Source organism: Zea mays, chromosome 2 (genome assembly GCF_902167145.1).
Source record: "Zea mays cultivar B73 chromosome 2, Zm-B73-REFERENCE-NAM-5.0, whole genome shotgun sequence".
NCBI classification, from domain to species: Eukaryota; Viridiplantae; Streptophyta; class Magnoliopsida; order Poales; family Poaceae; genus Zea; species Zea mays.
In genome coordinates this window covers 240247801-240270772 of record NC_050097.1, presented here as the reverse complement: position 1 = coordinate 240270772, position 22972 = coordinate 240247801, and the positions used below count along the sequence as shown (strand labels likewise).

General features: G+C 41.9%; 1 protein-coding gene and 1 long non-coding RNA gene across 6 annotated transcripts; one reads left to right on the top strand and one right to left on the bottom strand.

Annotated features, from left to right (window-relative positions):
* The first annotated feature begins 704 nt into the window (after positions 1 to 704).
* LOC100194398 (uncharacterized) lies at positions 705 to 21350 on the top strand. 5 transcript variants are annotated; one of them, XR_004855861.1, is made up of 27 exons: positions 705 to 1080; positions 1171 to 1255; positions 1963 to 2089; positions 2915 to 2998; positions 3094 to 3188; positions 3796 to 3887; positions 4986 to 5039; positions 6891 to 6943; positions 7121 to 7188; positions 7433 to 7508; positions 7637 to 7720; positions 11307 to 11455; positions 11905 to 12022; positions 12108 to 12224; positions 12352 to 12572; positions 14418 to 14507; positions 14622 to 14733; positions 16138 to 16248; positions 16334 to 16471; positions 16568 to 16618; positions 16690 to 16802; positions 17703 to 17850; positions 17944 to 18048; positions 18294 to 18817; positions 20405 to 20477; positions 20554 to 20720; positions 20817 to 21291. XR_004855861.1 is itself a non-coding variant. In XM_020547460.3 (27 exons), exons 4-27 carry the CDS (start codon positions 2921 to 2923, stop codon positions 20937 to 20939), a joined length of 2538 nt encoding a protein of 845 aa, XP_020403049.1. In that variant the 5' UTR covers positions 800 to 1080; positions 1171 to 1255; positions 1963 to 2089; positions 2907 to 2920; the 3' UTR covers positions 20940 to 21350. The 5 variants fall into 5 exon arrangements, 2 of the variants coding, with proteins under 2 accessions (XP_020403049.1, NP_001350209.1); XR_004855860.1 differs by having other exon boundaries at positions 18140 to 18817; XR_002266914.2 differs by having other exon boundaries at positions 794 to 1080; positions 2907 to 2998; positions 18140 to 18817.
* A 100-nt stretch (positions 21351 to 21450) lies between these two features.
* Positions 21451 to 22615, bottom strand: LOC111590838 (uncharacterized). The gene is made up of 2 exons (XR_002749997.2): positions 21860 to 22615; positions 21451 to 21772 (listed from the first exon to the last, which is right to left on the bottom strand). It is a non-coding gene; the product is annotated as an uncharacterized lncRNA (long non-coding RNA).
* Positions 22616 to 22972: the final 357 nt, after the last annotated feature.

Below are 22972 nucleotides of genomic sequence, written 5' to 3'. Positions count from 1 at the left end.
ATTAAACAGATAGTCGACATACTACGTGAAAACCCATACTCCGAGCATCTTAGGACCATGGCCCACATTGAGAACCTTGATGACTATCGTATCGCATTGAACCTAGACCAGATGTTGAACCATAAGACATATAACACACCTCTCACTTCGGAAAGAACGTACCGGATAATAGAAAAAACATATGGTCTTATGAGATCTATTTGCCAGAGATACTTTGGTATTTTCCAATGTCTTTGAGAGGCACATATGATGAAATTTACTAAAAATGTTTGAAATATGCTATCTGTCATAAGAAATCAAAGGTGGCCATCATATTTATGTCATTTTTTTTTTGCTAAAACAAGAAAACTGGACCCGTTTTGTTGATGTTGTAAGGAAGAGAGCCTTAGGGTATGTTTAGTTGTATATCTACGGTGTAAAAAATTGCCATACATTTTCTGTCATAATAGTCTAAGACTATACACTTAATTTTTGCGCCACACCTTGGTATACCTAAAAGAATAATGCTACACTTTTACAAGTTTTGACGAGTGTAACCTACACAACAAGAGTAAAATATAGCCACAATATTGGTTACAAACCAAATACATATCTAACTCGGCCAAACACGCCTAACCAAACAACCTCTTAAAGACTTTCTTTAGTTGAATCTCGATCGAAAGAGATTGGTTCTCTAAAAACTAAATTTTAACAAAAAAGTACAATGCTAGCGAGAGATCAAATGGGGCCTAAAAATGCAATATTGTCGCCACAGCCCCAACACGCCAACAGCCAGCTGCTCAGGCTGCTCAGCACCACACTCCCGCGGTGCCGCCGTCCGGCGTTATCCCGAATCCAAACCCCTCCCTCACAGGCTCCCTCTCAGCGATAGCGGCATCCGAGCCCTCCTGCGCGCCCACTAGGGTTTATCTCAAGCGAGGCCGCGCCAACCGCCAATGGCGCTCGCGCGCCCGTCCTCCGCTCTCCTCTCATGCTCCTCGTCCGCCTGCCTCCGCCGGCTCAACCCGCTCCTCCTCTCTGCCGCCGCCTGCCGCCGCCCGGCGTGGGCCCCGCGCCGCGTCGCCCGCAGGTTCTCCGCAGGTAGCGGCGGGTTCGTCTAGCTTGTTAACTAATTCTGCGCCGAGAATGGCTTGTCAGCTGACTGGATTGCTTGGGTCTGCTCCGTTGCAGCGATTGCCTCCGAGACGGATGTGTTCAACTCCCCGGAGGTCGCTAAGTCGTTCGACTTCACCAACGAGGAGAAAATTTACAAATGGTAATTCCGCGTGTTCATGAGCAATTTTTGCTCGCTCTTTCGTTTTTGGATTCTTTTTTGACCACCTGCACAGATCCTCTGACGCAGTACTAATGTACTATTTAGCAGTTATCCTTCAATTTTGAAAGTGGATCAGCGTGTACTTACATCTGTGGTTAGTGGTTTGCAAAGATGATTTTGGTGCTCGTTTGTCCATTTCTTCATGTAGACTCATGAGCTGTGGTTGAGAGGGCAAGGCATATGGGTTTCATTAAAGTCCTGACGTGGCGGTGCATTGTCAGTTGTTCCCAGCTTTCTGTGTAGCGTCATTCATTTTTTTTTTCATATTTGTAAATTGGCATCTTCTTAGTTGACCAGTATAGGTACGTTGGCAGCTAATGGCTTGCATGGGGGCATTATATGCTTGAACCTAATTTCTGCCGCACTTCCATTAGCAACAAGTCGAGTGTTAGTTGGTGCTTTGGAAACATGTAGCTTAGGATAGCAAAAAGTTAATCAATATACTTTGGATGGCAGTATAACCTGTCTTTTATTAGAAGGAAAAGGAAACAGTACTTGAACATTGCTCCACAGACATCTATGAGTTTGACGTTTGGTACTTGCATACACTTCTGTTTCTGTTTGAGCTGAGTATGCTTTTATGATGTAATACACTGTAGTTGTTTCTGTGCTTCAACACAATTTCCTTATACATGATGCTTTATTAGGTGGGAATCTCAAGGATTCTTTAAGCCTAACTTTGACCGTGGAGGAGATCCATTTGTCATCCCGATGCCACCACCAAATGTTACCGGATCACTGCATATGGGCCATGCTATGTTTGTCACACTTGAGGTTGAATGATTAAATTCTAATTCTATTGTACTTATTCTGTTCACTAAATATAATCTGATTTGGCTTAACAATTAATCTTAAGACTAGCGACATATCTCACCTTATCAACATATCACTTATTTGTTTCACCTTTGATGTACTCCCTCCATCTCAAATTACATAGCTTTCACTGTTTATCCACTTTCTTTTAAGGTATAAGCTAAGGCTCACATATGAACTTATTGCTGTTTTACCTCTGTTCCCTCTATTACTTCCTCTCTCACCTGTGTGTACTCAATAACTATTCTCTATTACTCCCTCATGTTTTCTGAGGTGATTAAATAGGGGTAGCTTGGTCATTTTTTTTCCCATACTCTTGATTTCATACCCCTAGTCCCTACTTAATTATTTTGCCTGCCCCTTACTACTATTGTAATTCCAAATAGGAGTCTACTAAGATGAGCATATATGTATGTTCATTTGGGTGAATCTTTCGCTATCTTCAAGACTTCAACTGCTCCGCAAACTGATCTCTTTAAATGGGCCATGAAATGAGTTACAGATACTAGATAGTAATAAAGCGAACACTAGTCAATACTAGCATTATGAAGCGTTAGCGATTTATGAAGTATATCTCTACCAAGTGCTTGTGAACTGTCATACAATAGTCAACCTGTTTAAATTCATTGATTTACTTTAGAATCCTATATAATCTGTGTATAAAAACATCCTTATGGCAGCATGTACTATGCAAGCTGATAAACCTCAATTTTGCATCCTTCTATTTTTGTTCGCCTCTATGCTATCTTTCTTATTAAAGAATCTGCATTTCTTTAAGTGACTCAGGATATAATGGTTAGATATTTCCGAATGAAAGGGAGACCTGCGCTGTGGATACCTGGCACTGACCATGCTGGGATTGCGACTCAGGTCTGTAGATTTTGTCACATATAGAAAATTTGTGTTCAATCAGTATTTGTGTATTTGACTATTTCCCCTTTTAACCTTTTGCATTTATGTTTCAGTTGGTTGTGGAAAAGATGCTGGCCGCTGAAGGTGTCAAGAGGACAGATATGACGCGAGAGGAGTTCACCAAAAAAGTTTGGGAGTGGAAAGAGAAGTAAGTCTTTTTTCTTTGACCAATTTGTGAATTCTTTCTTATGCAACCTAAAACTACTGGCTCTGCTGATCTGAAGCAACCCTTGCCGTCAATTACTTCTGATTGTTTACTCATCTCTCTCTTTCTATCTCCCCCTACCTCTCAAGTCTCAAATTATATTGTGTTTCTTAAAATAATACCCCATCAATTCCAAATTATAAGATGTTTTGGCTTTTCTAGATACGTAACTTTTGCTATACACTTAGATATGTAGTTATGCACTATGTCTAGATACATAGTAAAAGCAATGTGTATCTAGAAAAGCCAAACCATCTTATAATTTGGAACGAGGGAGTGCCTATCCTTAAATTTCCAGTTATTCTTCATTATGCTTCTAAACCAGTTCACTATGAAGTTAGTTTTCATGAAGTTATGATCAAAGATTACTATGATAGGTTACACAATATCATCATTGATTGTTTTAGATCAACTAGTGATTTTAGACCAATGATTATGATTGTTTCATTAGTTTCATAAGAGCTTTCATAGATCAGGGATTTGATTCTTATTAAAGATGGATTGACTACAAAAGAATGTGTTCTCATTCTAAAAACTGTTTCCCTTTCAGATATGGGGGTACTATCACTAATCAGATTAAGCGATTGGGTGCATCTTGTGATTGGAGTCGTGAGCGTTTCACTCTTGATGAACAATTGAGCCGTAAGTGTTGCTGGTGGTGCTGTTTTGTATTTAGTATAGTACTTCTCCGTATCAATGTGTCATTAATTTATCTGAAAGCTACTAGCTTGTTTCCTGATTTAAAGGATTTCATATATATAGTTGTTTCTTGCCTATTTTCTACTGAAATTATCATATTGAGGCAACGGGGTGCATGATGCATCCATTGTGTTGTTGTGTAACTTGCATATAGTTCAGGATCATGATGATGGTGTGGTCTTCTTTCTTTCATGAATGAGAACTAAGCACTCTACTACTCTTGACCTTCTATTCTTTCTGTTAGATCTGAAGTTTCCTTGTGTGATTATGGACATTGGACACTGGTAGACTTTCCCAATGTCCTAAAAGAAGCTTTACTATGTCATACACAAGGAAAGCGCTTCCGCATGTTACTGTTTAATTGTTATTCAGGCTGCATAGTTGGGCTGGTTAGGCTGTATAATCAGCTAATCATTACCAGGTGGATGGCCAAACAAACTGATCATCGATTTTTAGGACCTTGCTTTGACCTAGGTTTTGCAGAAGCATTGATAGACACTGTTGTCATCATATGATTTAAAATCTACAGCGTTGGTAAGTTGAGTGTTGGACCAAAAGAGTTAGGAATTCTTTGGCATGAGAGACAATGAATTAGCAGAAAATATGATAGTTGATTTATGGGAGCAAAGGCTCAAGTACATATAGGCAAGGATGTCGACAGGAAAAGGAAACAATCCTACACAATCCTATCAGGGAGATCCTTGCCTATTGAGACCAACTAACCATACTAGGGGCAGGCGCACAAGGCAACAAGCCTGTGCAGCCGTACCACCTAAGCTGCCTAAAATAGCACTCGCTAACATGACATACTTAGGTTTTCCTGGATTTGTTGTGTTTACTCCTTTCTGTGGGGTGCTGCTAATCTAGTTTTTGTTTCTTTCCCCTCCTCCTTTTTTTGGCCTTAGGGGCATTGCACAGGACTGTCTTATCTATTAGCACAATGATACACAGTTCTTATACATATTTGAAAAAAGATGTGTGTTGGAGAGATGGCTATATGTAGTTCTGTACAATTAATGCATTGGTGGTTCTATTTTGCAGGTGCAGTTGCTGAAGCATTCGTTAGGCTTCATGATAAAGGGCTTATATATCAAGGTAGAATATTTTTTTATAGCTGTCCTACTACAAAGGAGTGTGTGCGTGCGCATGATCTTAAGCAGATATTTGTGGCGCAAAGACCTTGATGAGCAGCTGCACCACCATGTCATTGTCAGTGAGGAATTTGATCATCTGTAGGTTAGTGCAGCAGCCAACTTGGCTCCTAATAACAGTGTCTGGGCTTCTGCCTCTAATGGACCCAAGCCATGTCAGATTGCATCCTGAAAAAATGATGCATATAGCCCATGCGCAGCGAAATATCAAATGAGAAGGAATATGCTAATTCTAGTTTGAGTTTGATGAGGAATCTGTTGTACAGCTACAGAAGCATCACAAAACACTTGGCCAATGATGTACCTGTAAAGGAGCATTCTCAAGATCATATCTTCTAGATTTTCTTTTCATTTTCAACTACCATTTCTCCTTTTTTTTGAGAAGTTAAGGATTTTAATTACTTATAGACAAAGCACAGAGATGGGGCAAAATATTCCACTTAGTGCTTGTTTGGCTGCACTTCAATTTACCGTAATCCCTTCCAACCCACGTGGAATGGAATGGATTGGAGTGCAGCACTGCAGCCAAACAAGCCACTACTGTTTTTTCTTATGTTCTTCTGTTGTACTACTGTCAAGGTGTTCGAGTGTCTGCAGATTAGTTTGATTATTTGGATTTGACTTGCTAAGAGATTAGATTAAGTTAGGGATAAGGTCAGTTAGAGGTAGGGTTGAGTCTGTTAGCATCTTGTACTATGCCTGGCTATGAATATGGACAGCACACATCTCTTATTGAATCAAGCTTTAGAGTTTAGGAAGAGAAGGAACATATTTCTTTGATGGGGAATCATGGTAATGAATTTCTAGGTCTGGCTAATACATACCCCTTGGCTGTGTGCCTTGTACACACTAGCTAAGGTTGGAGACTCACTTATCCATCTACAGATAAGCTTTGTATCAATCATGCCTAATTTTTAGGTGCTGGATTCTGCCTCAAGTACTACACTATTGCGAAAGCACAACCTACACCTATTTTCCTTCGATTGAGATTGTACCCACCAGGCTATCGCTCTCTATCAGCCCCAAGTGGATACCCCCATCTTCCGCAGCCCGCTTACTGAAGAAGAGATGCGGGAGGACCCAGGGAAAACCATCTTCTTGCTCGGCCGTGGGCAGAGATCCCCTGGCTGGTCCCTTGTCCTCCCTTAACCCTAGCCCCCACTAAACAACTACATAATTTGTTTGGTCATTATTTCTTCTTGTCTATATTAACATGCTCTGTACTAGAGTGTACCTATTTTTTGTATTCAGAAGCAGTAGGAGCTACATCTAGATTTCCTGAAACTTGCCTCCTAAAATGATACATTACTGCATATCACTTGCATTGGTGTTTTTAAAGAAAGTGGTTTATGTGTCATGTGTAATGTCTTACAGCTATTTTGCACTTTATAGCATCCATATCCAGTCTAAACATTTGTCACATGATGGTCATATTTGTTGACTGAAAGTTCAGAGCAACTAATCTCTACCAAATTGAAACTCGATGGAAAGAAGGAACCATTTGTTCCTTGCAACGTAATAAACATGCATTGGTCTGATAAAAAGACATGCTATTGGCAGTTCGTACTGTACCTGCGTTGTCTTAAGTGTCACGTATGGTCCCCTTTTTAATGTTTGCGTGTCATCTTGAGGATGTCCATGCTTATTATTTTTATTCTTCGAGCAAGCAACACTCTTGTTGGATAGAAATTTAGGAATGCTTACGTTGAATCCTATGATTTTATCATGAGAGTGCACTTGTTTTACATTAAATCACTTCTATAAATATTGGTTAACAAATTTTTTTAATTCACAGGATCTTATTTGGTCAACTGGTCTCCTAACCTGCAAACTGCAGTATCTGATTTAGTATGTGAAATTATTTTTCTTCCTTTCAATTAGTTAAACATATATTGATATTTAGTGTAAACTCAAACAAAAGGAAATTCGATAACAGTACACATAAATGCTTCAAAGCTCAACACATTATCGACGATTCTGCATTTGAAACTCAAGATTTGATTCTGACACGTTTTTTCTAATCAGGAAGTAGAATACTCTGAAGAACCTGGAAATTTGTACTTCATCAAGTACCGTGTTGCTGGCGGAACCAGGTATTTTTCACTATACCTTGCATTAAGACATTTCATTATTTGGTTGTCATTGGACATTTCATTGTTGAGTTCGTTTCCCACCAGATTCTTGTTTCATTATATTTGAATTTTCATTTTCTGGAGAATGACTTTGCACGATGTACAATTTAACTTTTTATCTTATAATATGAGAAATTGAGCAACATGATTGGCACCCTATATTGATGAAAATTGCTTAGAAATATTTGGTTTATACTTGGCACAGGGATGATTTTATGACTATCGCAACCACAAGACCTGAAACAATATTTGGTGATGTTGCAATTGCTGTTAATCCGGAGGTATGAGTTCTCCAGTGTTCTACAGTAATGTTTTCTTACATTCTGTTAGAACTATGTCGAGTTATTTATTTCTCAAACAGCTAGTTTATTAGAAAACCTTTTCACTAATATGTCAATTGGCTATACAGGATAAGCGTTATGCACAATATGTTGGCAAATTGGCTATTGTACCGTTGACATGTGGGAGACATGTCCCTATTATTGCTGATCGGGTAAGTTCGAAACTGAATATTTTTTTACTCCTGTCCCTTTTTGAGTGTCGCTATGGTATTCATGCTGGTCAAACTTCCTTAAGTTTGACTAGGTTTGAAGAAAATATTAGCAACATGTGTATCTCCAAATAAGTTTATTATGAAATAGGTTCAACGATCTATCTAATGATATTATGTATCATAAATATCAATATTTTCTTGTATATATTTAGCTAAAGTTGCGTATGTTTGACTTCTCGGAAAGTGAGCGACAATTAAAAATGGACGGAGGGAGTATGTTTGAAGCGATTTTACAAAGGGCATTACAACATGAATCAAATCATAACAACACAAGATGCCAAAAACAACTCATTAATATTGTTCCACTGTTCTATTATTTTATGTGATTGCTGTTATTTGAAGTCAAGAAAGTGCTACTGATGCTTTCTACTTCACTGGTTCTGTAGCTAAGAGCATCTCCAAGAGCTTCCAAAATCCACTGTCAATCTAGATTTTTTAGCAAGATTGAAAAAAACTGCCTCCAACAACTCCCTAATCCCTATATCAACTCCCAATCTTTCCTCACTTGAAAAAATCGATCCAATCGCGCGGAAACATCCGCGCACGCATCGACGTGCCAATCTAGACGTGGAAAGAACAAATAGTAACACAAGGTTCCTGATGGCTGATGTAAATGTACAAAAGAGAAAGAAAGTATAAAAGTGGCTGAAGACATTTAGAAATAGTTTGGTATTCCTGATACAAAATTGTCTTATATATATTTTTTTCTCGAACGCGCAGGAGAACTGCGCACCATTATATTAAGAGAGGAAAGGTCCAAAGTGGTCCGAAATACAACGCCCTGAGCGCAGAAAAGAAAAAAACAAAAAACCAAGACCAAACACCCAAGCCTCCTCTCCAGCACCCAAGAAAGGTGAAACAGGGGGGGGGGGGGGGGGCTGACAGGCCCTACTAGACCCTATTTAAGGTGACAAAAGGCCCCAGACTGTCTAAATGCTTTGCTCCCGCCTTATTCGAACTGATCAATTCATCTAAAAACAACCTTTTAATCGAGCTATTGGAAGGGCTCACTCCATAAAAAACAACCTTATTACGAGTGAGCCATAAGCACCAAGCCCCAAGAATCATGACACTATTGAAACCCTTCCTCTTGCACCTTTGCACTTTTTTAGAAGCCTTCCCCCACCACTCAGCAAAGGACTGTTCAACAACAAACGGAGTGAGGTCACCAAGCCCGATGGACGACAAAATGAGATGCCAAAATTGTCTAGTAAAACTGCAGGTGCAGAGGATATGCTGGACTGTTTCCTGCTCCTGATCACATAGGGGACAACACACCGGGTATTGCAATCCTCTCATTTGGAGCCTGTCAGCAGTCCAACATTTATTCCTTATAGCTAACCAAAGGAAAAACTTGCATTTAGGGGGAGCCCAGGTTTTCCACAATCTTTTCCATGGCTCAAAGGAGATGAACCCCATGAAGAAGGCTCTGTAGCAAGACCTAGAAGAGAACTGCCCAAATGCAGTGTGCATCCAAACAAGCCTGTCCGCCTCCTGTGAAAGCGTTACCTCCCCAAGAGCATCCCATAACTTCAAGTACTGCTGCAGCCCAATCAGATATAGATGACTCCCAATATCACTAACCCGCTGCCAATTATCCATAGCTTGAGCAACCGTCCTGGTAGAGCTGACTCTACTGTCCACCAAACAGACAACATCTGGTGCAATATCTTGGATAGCCTTCCCATTCAACCATTTATCTAACCAAAATAGAGTACTGGTCCCATCTCCGACCACAGTTAAGACCGAAAGATTAAAGAACCGTCTGACCTGCTGCTGCAGTTTTACTATAGCCTTCATAAGGGAGGTACTATAGCCTTCATCAGGGTTTAAGACAAATGCATTCTTTAGAAATGCCCTTTTGTGTCTTCTGTTAGTTGCATGATTCCTATTAAATAGTTTTATTTTCTCGAGCACATAGGAGATCTGCACATCATTATATTAAGGAAAAACTGGGATAAAAACCCATACAAGGCACACCCACTCACACCACTGTCCAAATTAAAAGACTAGCCCTTGACACATAAAGTAGGTGACCTTGACCCAAAATCAACTCTCAGAGCACCTAGTGGGGGGGGGGGTGAATAGGTGATCCTGTAAAAATCAAGTCTAAACAACACAAACTTGGTTTATAATAAATGTTAGTGGGATTAAAACCAAGGTGATATGAATAGAGAAGAGAATCCTTCACTTGATTGTTCCTTTACAAAATGTATTAAACTTAGGAACAATAGCGCAAGTGAATAAGTGAGAACTCTATGGAAGAAAACAATCACGGTAGAAAGATGCACAAGTGACACGGTGATTTTATCCCGTGGTTCGGCCAATGCCTACTCCACGTTGTGGTGACCTCCTTCGGTCAAGGATTGCACTCAATTTCTCTCAAGTGATCCAAAGATCAAACTTGAGTACCACGATTTTCTTCCTTTTCTCAAGTATTCCCTTTGTGAGGATTCTTCACAAGTTGGAGTCTCTCACCCTTACAAGATTGATCACAAGACCCACAAGAGTAAGGGAGGGAATAGAAGCACACACAAAAACTAGAGTCGTAGCAACAACACGCACACGAGTAAAAAACTGAGCACACAAAACAACGCAACGGAGTCACAGCTCAAGAAAGTGCTCAAATCTCTACCGCAATGAATCAAATGCGCGCTTGCGAAGTCTAGGCGTTGTAGGATGTTCAATGGGTGCTTGGTGTCTTGCTCCATGCGCCTAGGGGTCCCTTTTATAGCCCCAAGGCAGCTAGGAGCCGTTGGAGTTCCATTTGGAAGGCTCTGGTTGCCTTCTGTCCGTCGGCGCACCGGACAGTCCGGTGCACCACCGGACAGTGAACAGTGCGCGATTCTCTTCCTTGTTTGGCGAAGGCGACCGTTGCCAGCCACTGGCCTCGTGGCACACCGGACAGTCCGGTGAATTATAGCCACGACGCCCTGTCTTTTTCCCGAGAGCGACCTTTTCACCGAGCGTACCAGCCTGGGCACCGGACACTGTCCGATGCACACCAGACAGTTCGGTGCGCCGCAGGCTGGTGCAGGTTTGGCTTGCCTTCGCCAAACTTCTCCAATTCAATTTCTCTCACTTTGAGAAGATTCATAGCACTTAGTAGTATAAAGTTAGTACCAAAAAACAATTTACTAAGGCTAGAATCATACCTTGCTTTTTCATTTGCATCACTTTAAGCCTCAGCTAATATTTAGACAAGACAATATGTGTTCAGCTTCTAATCACCGAAACATAATGGAAATGGCCCAGCGACACATTTCCCTTTCAAACTCCCATTCAACCACCTAGGCAAGGAGGTTACTGATACCTCGTGCCCCTGCCAAGCTCCAATAAAGAAGCTCCTCAGTCCTCACTAGCCAGCAACAGAGCTCTAGCTAGGTTTGGAGATTGAGCATCAAACACACCGATTCCGAATATTCCACAAAGTCCATGCTCCCAGGATAGTATTGGAGTTGAGGCCAGTGAACAGCCACTGCATACCTGTTATTCTGTTAAATACTACTGATTCTATGATTTACAGTATGTTGATCCAGAATTTGGAACTGGGGTGCTGAAGATTAGCCCTGGACATGATCATAACGATTATCATATTGCTCGAAAGCTTGGACTGCCAATTCTTAATGTTATGAACAAAGATGGTACGCTCAATGATGTTGCTGGAATATACAGGTATGTATTTTTCTCTCCAAACTCAGGTGAACAAAACCATAGTTTTCTTATCTGTGATTCATTTGCTAGTTCACATTTTTTTCTGTGCAATTTCTTCTTTATATTCATGTCACGTCATTTACAAAGACACTGAATTTTGGCTACTCAGATTCATATATGCTTCATTGTTTGAGGACCATATATGCTTCTCTGTCATAGTCTTAATATGCCTTCTATTTAATGACACTGAAACAACCTAATGGGACCTGCTTAACATAACCTACAGGACTTTGTATTCTAGAAAGTTTGAGAGAGAGGCACGCTATTTGTTGCTTTGAGCTTTTGTACAAAGTTGGGATTAATTAATTTAACTGATGCATGTGGAAAAGGAAGTGCTATATTTTTACAGAAATCCTTTCTATGGCTTTGTGCGCCACATGTTTCTGATACTAACTTTCTTCTTGTTTCAGTGGTATGGATCGATTTGAAGCCCGAGAGAAATTGTGGTCTGACCTTGTTGAGACTAACTTAGCAGTAAAGAAAGAACCATATACACTTCGAGTCCCTAGGTCCCAACGGGGTGGTGAAGTGTGACCCCTTTCCTGTTCTTAGTGATATTCTTTTGTTGATGTTTTCCATAGGGCTTGATGGACCTACTTCCGTTTGATCCTAGGTTATTGAGCCTTTGATTAGTAAGCAATGGTTTGTTACGATGGAGCCATTGGCTGAAAAGGCTCTCCATGCTGTTGAAAAGGGGCAATTAACCATTCTTCCGGAGAGATTTGAGAAGGTATTGCATGAATTCATTTTTACTCTTTAGAGAGTTATCTGCTCATATGATTATGAACTGGCAAAATCAGGGCTGTCGAATGTATTTTCACATTGCCCTTTCTTTTTTTGGTGTGCTTGTGCTGCAGATTTATAATCATTGGCTAACGAACATAAAGGATTGGTGTATAAGTAGACAATTGTGGTGGGGTCATCGTATACCAGTTTGGTATATTGTTGGAAAGAAATGTGAAGAAGACTATATTGTTGCTAGAACCGAAGAGGAGGCGATTGCAGAAGCTCATGAAAAATATGGAAAATCAGTTGAAATATATCAAGACCCTGATGTTCTTGATACTTGGTTCTCAAGGTCTGTCTTCCTCTGCGAAATTTGTGGTCCCAATTGTTTTTCTGCGTTATGTATTAGTTTATTGCACGATTATATTTTTATTTGTAAATTTGGGGTTTTGCAAGGATTTTTACTTTGATAGGAAAATGTTGGAATTAGGGTTACGGAGGTAGTACGAGTGGTAGGTTTGAGGTCTATGACTAGGACCCCGGCGCTTGGGCGCCGTCGTCCCAGGATTAGGACTGCTGGCAGGGGCGGCGCCGTGGTGTGGCACTGTTCACGCATGGACAGTAGTTGGCTGTGAACATTAGTGCAGATGAACAGTAGATTAGTTTGGGAACTTGATCTTAACAAACTCTATCCGATCTAACAAACTCTATCTAATCTAACAAACTCTACCCATTTTATCTTGTGGCTGCGACGGCTGTATGGGATGCCCGTCATAACAGAAAATGTGTTTGGATTGATGGATTCATTAAATAAAACTAAAAATTCTATTTTTGGGACTAAGCATCAGCTTCATAAACACATTTCTTGTAAATTTTCGAAGATTTATTATGGGTTTTCCTTGAATAACAGTAAACATTTCATGACCTGCATATTTTGAACTACTTGTACTGTGGAGTATGCCCTTTCTCCTTTCTCTGCAGTATGTGACTGATCGACATGGAGCTTATTTGTATTATTACTGTTCAAAAAGGCGGGAGCCTCACCTGCCAGGTGTTAGGTTCGTTTAGCCCTTGTATCATGGTTGTCAACAAACCGAGCTCAGCGAGCCCAGGGTCGCGGGGTCCAGACTGTCACACTATGTAGTCAAGCTCGAGAGGCCCATTTTAGTTGCTGAGCTTATAGTCGAGCTGGACTATAAGCTCAACTCAAACAAAGCTCGAGTTCAGTTCGCTTTCGCTGAAGCTCGGTAATGCATATCTATCGCCAGACGACAACTATGCTGGGAGGTTGGAATCATGGAGAGGAAGAGGAACTGTCAATGGAACCATTAGATTTCAAAAAAGACATCAACCAAGATTCAAGATCTGCTCCAATGGATGAATCAGGAAGAAAGGAACAAGAGAAGAAAAGAAAATAGCCATTGGGATTCTAGGGAGTGTGCATGATAGTCTGGTACACAGCCAGACAAGGAATGGAGATGAAGGGGAAGATTTGGTGCTTGCTTGCCACTTAGGCCTTGGTCATGATGAGGTATTGAGGTCAACATGGGTAGTGGCATCTCAAGGTTCTGTCAGACTCTAGGGGGATGTAATTTGCTGATTTGCTTGGGTTGTAGTTGGGCCTTGGGCCAAAAGACCCTTCAGTGAATGACTGAATGGAAACAACTCAAACAAGATAGGGAGGCAACCGACTAGCCAGAGAAAACGCAGGGATGAGCCTAATCAAGCTACTCATTAAAAGCTTGTCAGCCTGGTTGAAGCACGAGTCTAGCTCGTTAGTGATGGGCCTCTAGCCTAGTGGTTAAGGACTTCCGAGTAGCACCTCCAAGTCTTGGGTTCGATTCCCCCCGGGAGCGAATTTTCAGGCTTGGTTAAAAAAATCCCCTCGCTGTGCCCCATCCGCTCTCGGGTTACGATGTCCTGTGCGCCACCCTCCGGTTGGGCCGTTGCAGAGTCGACAGTTGACGCCGGCCCGTTAGTGATGGGGGGCCAGGGTTCGGGGATTTTCTCGGCCGGGACCATTGTTTCGGTCTCTTCTTAATATAATACCGGGAGGGCGGTCTTTCCCTCCCCGGCCGAGTTTTTTGTTGAAATATACAGTTTCAATACCATAATTGGGTTCACACTGTTTTTTTACCTGTCAAAATAAAAAGCACTATAGTTTCTGTTGTTTTCAATTGTTGCTATTGTCCTGCAGTGCTCTGTGGCCTTTCAGCACGCTTGGTTGGCCTGATCTTTCCAAGGAGGATTATAAGCATTTTTATCCTTCAACTGTTCTGGAGACAGGGTATGTTAGTTTTGGCAACATTTTGATTTATCTTTTCTTCTTTCAGTAGATTAATACTTGTGTTGCTGCCAAGTTTCTGTTCTTTACATTGATGCCTGGCACTTTCCTTCACAGCCACGATATTTTGTTCTTCTGGGTTGCACGAATGGTCATGATGGGAATTGAGTTCACAGGATCAGTACCATTTTCTTATGTCTATCTACATGGTCTTATCCGGGATGCTGAGGTGAGATGGGGCACAATGATGCTTATGGTTCGTTGTTTTCAGGGGCCAATAATCATGGCTATTTTTTTCTTGTGATGCAAAAGCAACATGATCAAATTTCTAAATAAGAGTTCTCCTGCGCGTTCGAGAAAAAAAATCTAAATAAGTTATGGTTCCTAGTTCATAAGGCGATAAACAGCGCAGGGAAGATAGCCGGTGGAGTCGGCTTGGGAGGGGGGGGGGGGACTAGACTACTAGAGAGATTCGGGACTAATTCTTCTTCATTGATTGATTCCTCCTTAAGGAGGTACAACCCATCCTTATATAGATAGGAAGACTTGGCCCCAAGTAACTAACACAATCTTATCTAATATAATCCCAAGTAACTAATTCAATCTTATCTAATCTAATTCCAAGTAACTAACTCAATCTTATTTAATCTTTATCCACTAATCCTAACCCTGAGCCTATTCCTATGGCCTCCATACCATGGGCTGTCGCCCCATGACAATAAGAATATGAAAAAGACGTATTTTTTTTGGAAGCATGTTGTAATGCCTGTTTGATTTGAGGAATTGAGTGGGCCATCGTCTTCTCACTCACTTTTTTATTTGGTCTGTGGAACGTTATGGATTGATTCACCATCACCTCACGTCCTCACCTCTCGCAAAATAATATACTACAAGAAATGGAGTCATTTCACAAAATTTCATGAGATGAACTCATGATACACCGCCTCATGTAGGATGGGTGGTTCCACAAACTAAATGCCCCTAAATGACATCATTATCCTATTGCTAGGCTACGATCTACTATTTGCTGCAACCATTGCCTGTTTGTCACATGCTGCCCACCTCTTAGGATACATCAATGGGGTACAAATCTAGCTGAGTTGGTTAGGTGGTCTGAGTAGCACTCCTCAGGTCCTGGGTTCGACTCCCCGCGCGAGCGAAATTCAGATTGTGGTTAAAAAAATCCCCTTGTCTGTCCACGCCAAAGCATAGGTCTAAGGCCTGGCCTCGTTCGCAGTCGTTCTCACATGGGCTACGGTGCCGCTGTGTATGGGTAGGGCATGGGTTCAGGGGTTTTCTCAACCTGTGTGAGAAGATCTTATTCTTAATATAATGCCCGGGGGTTGTCTTAACCCCCGCATGTCGAGTTTTTTTTACAAGGGATGCACTTTTGTGTGGGCCTTATGTTTTCTCTACTATAGTCTGTAGAATGCTCGGCAGCAAGTCTCATAATCTCATTTATTCTGATGAACATGTTAGATCAATAGGGTAGGCCCTTGTGAAATCCAGCAAGTCTCAATCTCATTTATCCTGATGAACATGTTAGCTCAATTGGGTAGGCCCTTGTGAAATCTTTGGTATGGTCCTAGCTTGAACATTCTTCTGAGTTGCTAAATTACAAGGTGCTTCCCAGGGTCGAAAAATGTCGAAGACATTAGGGAATGTCATTGATCCCCTAGATACCATCAAAGAGTACGGGACAGATGCTTTGAGATTTACACTATCTTTGGGCACTGCAGGCCAGGTTTGTTTCCTTACAGTATTTCTTACTTTGTTATTTATTGTGCTGTTAAATTGTCTGTTGTGAATACACTATTTTTTTACTTCAGGACCTCAATCTCTCTACAGAAAGGTTGACGTCAAATAAGGCTTTCACAAACAAGCTGTGGAACGCAGGGAAATTTTTGTTACAGAACTTGCCTGATAAAAATGATGTCTCTGCATGGGATGTCTTGTTGTCTAATAAGGTTGCTTACTTAACTTCAAATTGCACACGATACATTCACTATTTTTTGATTCTAGGTTTTAAACTGTTGGTAATACATTTGTATCTTTTTGTCCAGTTCGACTCAGAAGCATCACTCCAGAAACTGCCATTGCCAGAATGCTGGGTGGTAAGTCTGTTATTATGTTAAATTATTGGCTCTATGTAGTTTGTTGATGACAAGAATAAACTATAATCCAGGTTACAGGACTACATGAACTCATCGATAAGGTCAGCAGAAGCTATGATAAGTTTTTCTTCGGAGATGCTGCTAGAGAAATATATGATTACTTCTGGGGGGATTTTGCTGATTGGTAAGATTATGGAAAACCCTAGAATGAACTAGATTATTTACAACTATTCAAATGGTTTTGGCTTGACCTAATAGTGTAGTGCTTTTAGCTCATTGACTATGACGAGGATACAGGGATCTGGGAAAAGGAACGTCACTTCCCTGTAAAATAGAGAGCTTCTGAGCTTCATATTATTTCCATTGTGCATTTCTTAACCACATGGACATGCTCCAATAAGTTTTCTGGTTCCATCGCTGCCTATTGTTGAGAACTATATACCCCCTTTGTTTCACATTGTAAATCGTACAAGTTTTGTTCTAAGTCAAAATTGTTTACCTTTGACCAAGTTTATAGAAAAATGCATTAACATATACAGTATCAAATGAATTCACTACCAAAATACTCCATCTGTTCTTTTTTATTTGTCGCGGTTTAGTTTAAAAATGAACTAGCGGGTGACAAATATTCGAGAACGGAGGTAGTATATTTCATGGTGTACCTAATAAATCTTGTTTGACAATGATGAGGATAGAGGTAGCTAAAATTTGCTAGCTTTTGTCTCCATTACCTGCTAGAAACCAGGAGCTGATAGTAATGCATGGACTAAACCTTATATCTGGTTTGATACAAGGGTGTCTGCCCGTCTCAGGACTTCTTTTTCCTGGCTATTAACATCGTTCATGGTATTGGTCATTTTTGTGCATGTAGAATCCTTTTGATACATTGCTTTATTCATCTCATGTTGCTGCTCTTTAGGAATGAACTGAAAGATGTAGCTTTGGGCTAGAATAACATAAGGTCTACCATGCCACTGTACTTGAATTATTGTATTCTTTGATAAATCTTGGATTCCAAATACAACCAAGGGAATTAAGCTTCAGTTCTTTTATACTAAGAGTTCATCAATTAATTGTAATTCAGGTATATTGAAGCTAGCAAAACACGGCTTTACCACTCGAGTGACAAGATCGCTGCTGCTACAGCCCAGAGTGTTCTGGTGTATGTGTTTGAAAACATACTGAAGTTATTGCATCCCTTCATGCCATTCGTCACTGAAGAATTATGGCAGGTATCAGCACATAACTGTTGATTATTACTTAGATAATCTATCATGTCTCTCATCAGCATCACCAGTAGAATATTATTATTGTTCTTATTTCAGGCATTTCCATACAGAAAACAAGCACTTATGGTTACTCCCTGGCCTACCACTGACCTTCCTAAAGATTTGAGGTCCATCAAACGGTTCCAGAATTTGCAATCATTGGTAAAGCTTTGCACTTGAATATTACAATCTCAATTCGAGAGATGCTACTGTTCATTGTAGCCATTTTATTTGAATGCTAACATGACGACAGATAAGAGGAATCAGAAATGTTCGAGCAGAATATTCTGTTGAGCCAGCTAAACGGATATCAGCTTCTGTTGTTGCTACTGCGGATGTCCTGGAATACGTATCAGTAAGTGTGCAGATCCATTTTGTTAGTGACACTTTTTTTCTCGAATGCGCAGGAGAACTGCGCATCTTATATAAAAGAGAGGAAGAAAAGCCATACAAAAGATGGCATCTTGCTGAGCAAGTTCCCCAAGGATCCTACACACAACCGTAGGACATTACAAACCGGAACCAAGACTTGACCCTACCTCGCTAAGAGCTGCAACTAAGCCTAGGTGCTTTAGCTCTTCAGCTCCTGCCATAGCCCAGCTAGTACATTCATCCAGGAACCTTCGAAGAATTCTAGATAATGAGGGGGACTCCCCTTCAAACACTGTTCTGTTTCTCTGGATCCATAGACACCAAGCTCCCAGGAGGCCAGGATGATCAAGGAGTTAAGCCCCTTTTTCATGTTCTTGGAAACCCTGAGGCTCATTCTTCTCCACCATTCTGCAAAAGACTCCTCGTCAGCTGTAGGAGTGAGGTGTCCCAAGCCAAGAGCAGAAAGAATTTTGTGCCAAAATCGCCGAGCAAAGATGCAAGCAGAAAGAAGGTGCTGAATTGTCTCCTGGGCTTGATCACACATGGGGCAAACATCCGGGTGAGGCATCCCTCTTTTTTCCAACCTATCAGCTGTCCAACATTTGTTCCTAATTGCCAGCCAAAGGAAGAACTTGCATTTTGGAGGGGCCCAGGTCTTCCATAACCTCTTCCAAGGCTCAAAAACAGTAGAGCCAAGAAATAAGACATTGTAACAGAAATTAGAAGAAAATAGCCCCGAGGCTTCATGTCTCCATACATGGCGGTCAACATCCTGAGGAAGATGCACCTCTCCTAGAGCATCCCATAAGAGAAGATATTGTTGAATTCCTATCAGAGATAGGGGGGTCTTGATATTAGCTATCCATTGCCTGTTCACAAGGGCCTGGGCCACTGACATAGTGGTAAGAGCTCTTTTATCAACCTTGGACACCACTTCTGGAGCAAGCTCTCTGATGGAACAACCATTAAGCCATTTGTCTGTCCAGAATAAGGTATTAGTGCCATTTCCCACATGAGAGATCAACGAGGCTGCAAAAAGATCCTTGACCTGCTGCTGAATGGGGATGCTCAAGCCATGCCAATGCCTGTTCGGATCTGTTTTTTGTAGCCACAACCATTTGGCTTGAAGAGCCCAACACATGTGCTGCAGATTAGGAATTCCAAGCCCTCCAAGCTTTAAAGGTCTTGTGACCTTATCCCATGCAACAAGGCAGCTTCCTCCATTCACCTCCTTTCTCCCTCTCCACACAAATCCTTTTCTGACTTTATCGATGGCTTTAATCACCCACTTAGGAACATTCAAGGCAATGAAGAGATATACTGGGATGGCTGAAAGCCTGAAAGAACAGAACGCACTAGAGCTGTCCGCCCAGCAAGGTTAAGGAGCCTAGCTTTCCAATTAGGTAGTCTATCTGCAATCTTATCGACCCATTTCATCAAAGTAGTCCTGTTTAGCTTCTTATCTGAAATAGGCAGTCCCAAATAAGTGCAAGAGAGGGAAGGGGAACATTGCAGAATATTACACCCTTCTTGCAGAACTTCCCCCTCACAGCTTATTGGGATGGCACAGCTTTTGTGCAGATTAGATACAAGGATGCATACACATGTTTTGATACCATACATCCTTCACATTATCTCCTTCAAGATTAGACAATAATACCTCTTTTAACTCCAAAACAGTCAAGAATGAGTTTGACACAGTTTAACTCCTCTCTAGGCCTGACAAACAAGACTACATCATCAGCATACAGAGATAATCTAGTCTTCACATTAGCTCCTTCAAGATTAGACAATAATACCTTCTCTTCTGCCACTCTAAAAAGGCTGCTGAGGACATCCATCACTAGGACAAAGAGCATCGGGGAGAGGGGGTCCCCTTGCCTATTGTATGATCTTTTTGTTGTTTCAACTTTTCAAGCTGATGCATATACATGTTTTGATACCATACATCCTTGAAGGGTTTCCTCACTGTCGTGATGCAGAGTATTTGAAAAATATAGTTATGCGTTTCCGAGAAAACAAAGTAGTTATAACTTATAAAAAATGAAGTCCTGAGTTATTTATTTTTCCTGCATGCACACAGTAAGCTTAACAAATGTGTGGCATCTATTTCAAAGCTTGACGTTCTTTTTCATCGTGCATGCAGAGGGAGAAGCAGGTCCTAGCATTACTTTCAAAGCTTGACGTTCAGAACGTACATTTTACTGAATCAGCACCAGGTACGTCGCTTGTCTATCCAAATATATTCTTGCTTTGTGCAGTTTGCCAACAACTATCTGCATCCTATATTGGCAGGCGATGCAAACCAGTCGGTTCACATTGTTGCTGATGAGGGTTTGGAGGCGTATCTACCTTTGGCTGATATGGTTGACGTGTCTGAAGAGGTTAAGCGGCTCTCCAAGCGCCTCTCCAAGATGCAGTCGGAGTATGATGCTCTTGTTGCCCGACTCAATTCCCCAAGTGTATGTGCCTATTTCTGATGGTTTCCCTCAGATATTCTTACTGTTCAAGGTCCTTTCCATCCCTTCTAATCGTATAGTTTTTTTTTGTGGGTGCAGTTTGTTGAAAAGGCCCCTGAAGATATTGTTCGCGGAGTTCGTGAAAAAGCGTCTGAGGCAGACGAGAAGATCTCTCTAACTAAAAATCGTCTCACTTTTCTGCAATCAACCATTACCACTTAAATACAGTAATCCACGGGGACTCTACCAGGATGCCATTTTGATCGATGACGCAGGACAAAACTGATTGTTAATAGTTTTTGGTTGAAGGATATGATAGATTGGCAACGAAGTTGTGCCTTGTCCAGCAGAAACACACATTCTTTCTAGTTCATATCTGTTGTCTCTTGAAACTTAAAACATACATTCGGCTAGGCATATAATTTATATTCCTGACTTATGGTTTTAGAGCCTTTCGGGATGCCCTTAGTTGAGGTAAATTTTGTTCTGCCTCTGAAGTTTTGCTGATGCCATTGTTAGTAATATTCATATTTTGTAAGGTGGGCGCACGTTATTAGATATGAATGATCTGTAAGGTCGGTGCACATGTATTATCAATGACTATTGTTTCGGGCGTCAGTCGGTTTCTGCTGATTCTAAAGGAAAGAGATCATAAGGAAAATGAACCCAATGGACCATTCTGTTTGAATTTTGAGAAAAATGACCTCAAATAGATCATGGAACTGGTGGTGAATTGATGGCCAATGTATGTAGATTTTCTCAAAACATACCCATGCCATCATAAAGACCACAGTTTTGGACTGTAAACCTTAACTAGGGTTAGGTGTTATATTTATATTAGAGATGTTGGTTGGGCCTAGCCCATTACACAACAACCTATTACACGGAATAAACACGGTAACTCTAACTCCTTACAGTTGAAACTCTAGCCACACGAGATGTTTGAGACTGAACCGAAATTTCTCAAACACCGATGTAGGGAGGCCTTTAATGAAGATGTCTGCGAATCGAGAAGTAATCTAGACATGAAGAACCCGCACATCTCCGACAGCAACCTGCTCACAAACGAAATGGAGGTCAAGCTTAACATGCTTGGTACGTTGATGATGGATAGAGTTGGTGGAGAGGTAAATGGCGCTGACGTTGTCACAGTACACGAGGGTGCTTCGTGACAGTGGGTTGTGTAGCTCCTGGAGCAGCTGCCGGAGCCATGCCGCCTCTGTGACACCGTTGGCCATACTCGACTTCAGCGCTGGAGTGAGAGACGACGGGCTTCCGCTTCAAAATAGCGCAGCCACGTAGAGGGCAGTGAGGGATGCAGGAGGGGCCAAGTACTCGTCGCTAGGAAGCGCGTCAGGAAGCATGCCGAGACCACCGGTGAAGAGGCCAACTTTCGCAGCGCCGATGGGCTCGCCGGGCAAAACGCCGGAGAAGGGGAGGGAGCCCGCGGCGATGCTGGGGGCGGCTGCGCTCGTAGGGGCGGCACTGTTGATGACGACGCGTGCAGAAAGCACGCTAGAAGCATGGGGCACAACCGGTGATGGGATTTAGGCATATGTTTCGTCAGAGGCCGGAGTGGTGGCGCCGACGACGATGAGGACGAGGCTAGGGCGGGGGAAGAACCTCGATGGCACCGAGACGCGCGGCTGGCGATCAGACATGGCATCGGCGACGAGGACAGTTGCGACGACGGCGAATGGTTGGCCCATAGATGGGGAGCCATGCCGAAGGGGCACGCGACGGGGGAGACCAGTGAAGCGCGCGCAGCAGGCCGTGCCGAGGGAGGTGTTCGACGGCCAGCGGCCCGCAATGAGAAGGTCGCGCCGGAGGGGCGCATGACGGGGAGGGAGGGGTGCGTAGAAGGCCGCGCTAGGGGAGGTGACCGGCGGCAAAGGCACGTAGACGGCACAGAGAAGCGGCCAGCAATAAATTGTAGCAGCTGTTATAATCGACAAGATTGGGAAAGAAGACGAGTAACCTAGGCAAGATTGGAAAGAAGACGACTAACCTAACTCTAGTATCATATTGGACTCTAAACCCTAACCCTAGCTAGGGTTGAGTGTTATATTTATATATATTGGACCTAGCCCATTACACGACATACACGGTAACACAAAGAGAACCCACAAATGAAGATGAAACCGTAAAAAGCTACTATTTTCGGCTTCATTTCATCTTTCCATTCCTATAGGATGGAATCATCATAAGTGAAGCTGTTTGTAAGTGGCTCAAGAACAGCTGCGAATAGATCATGG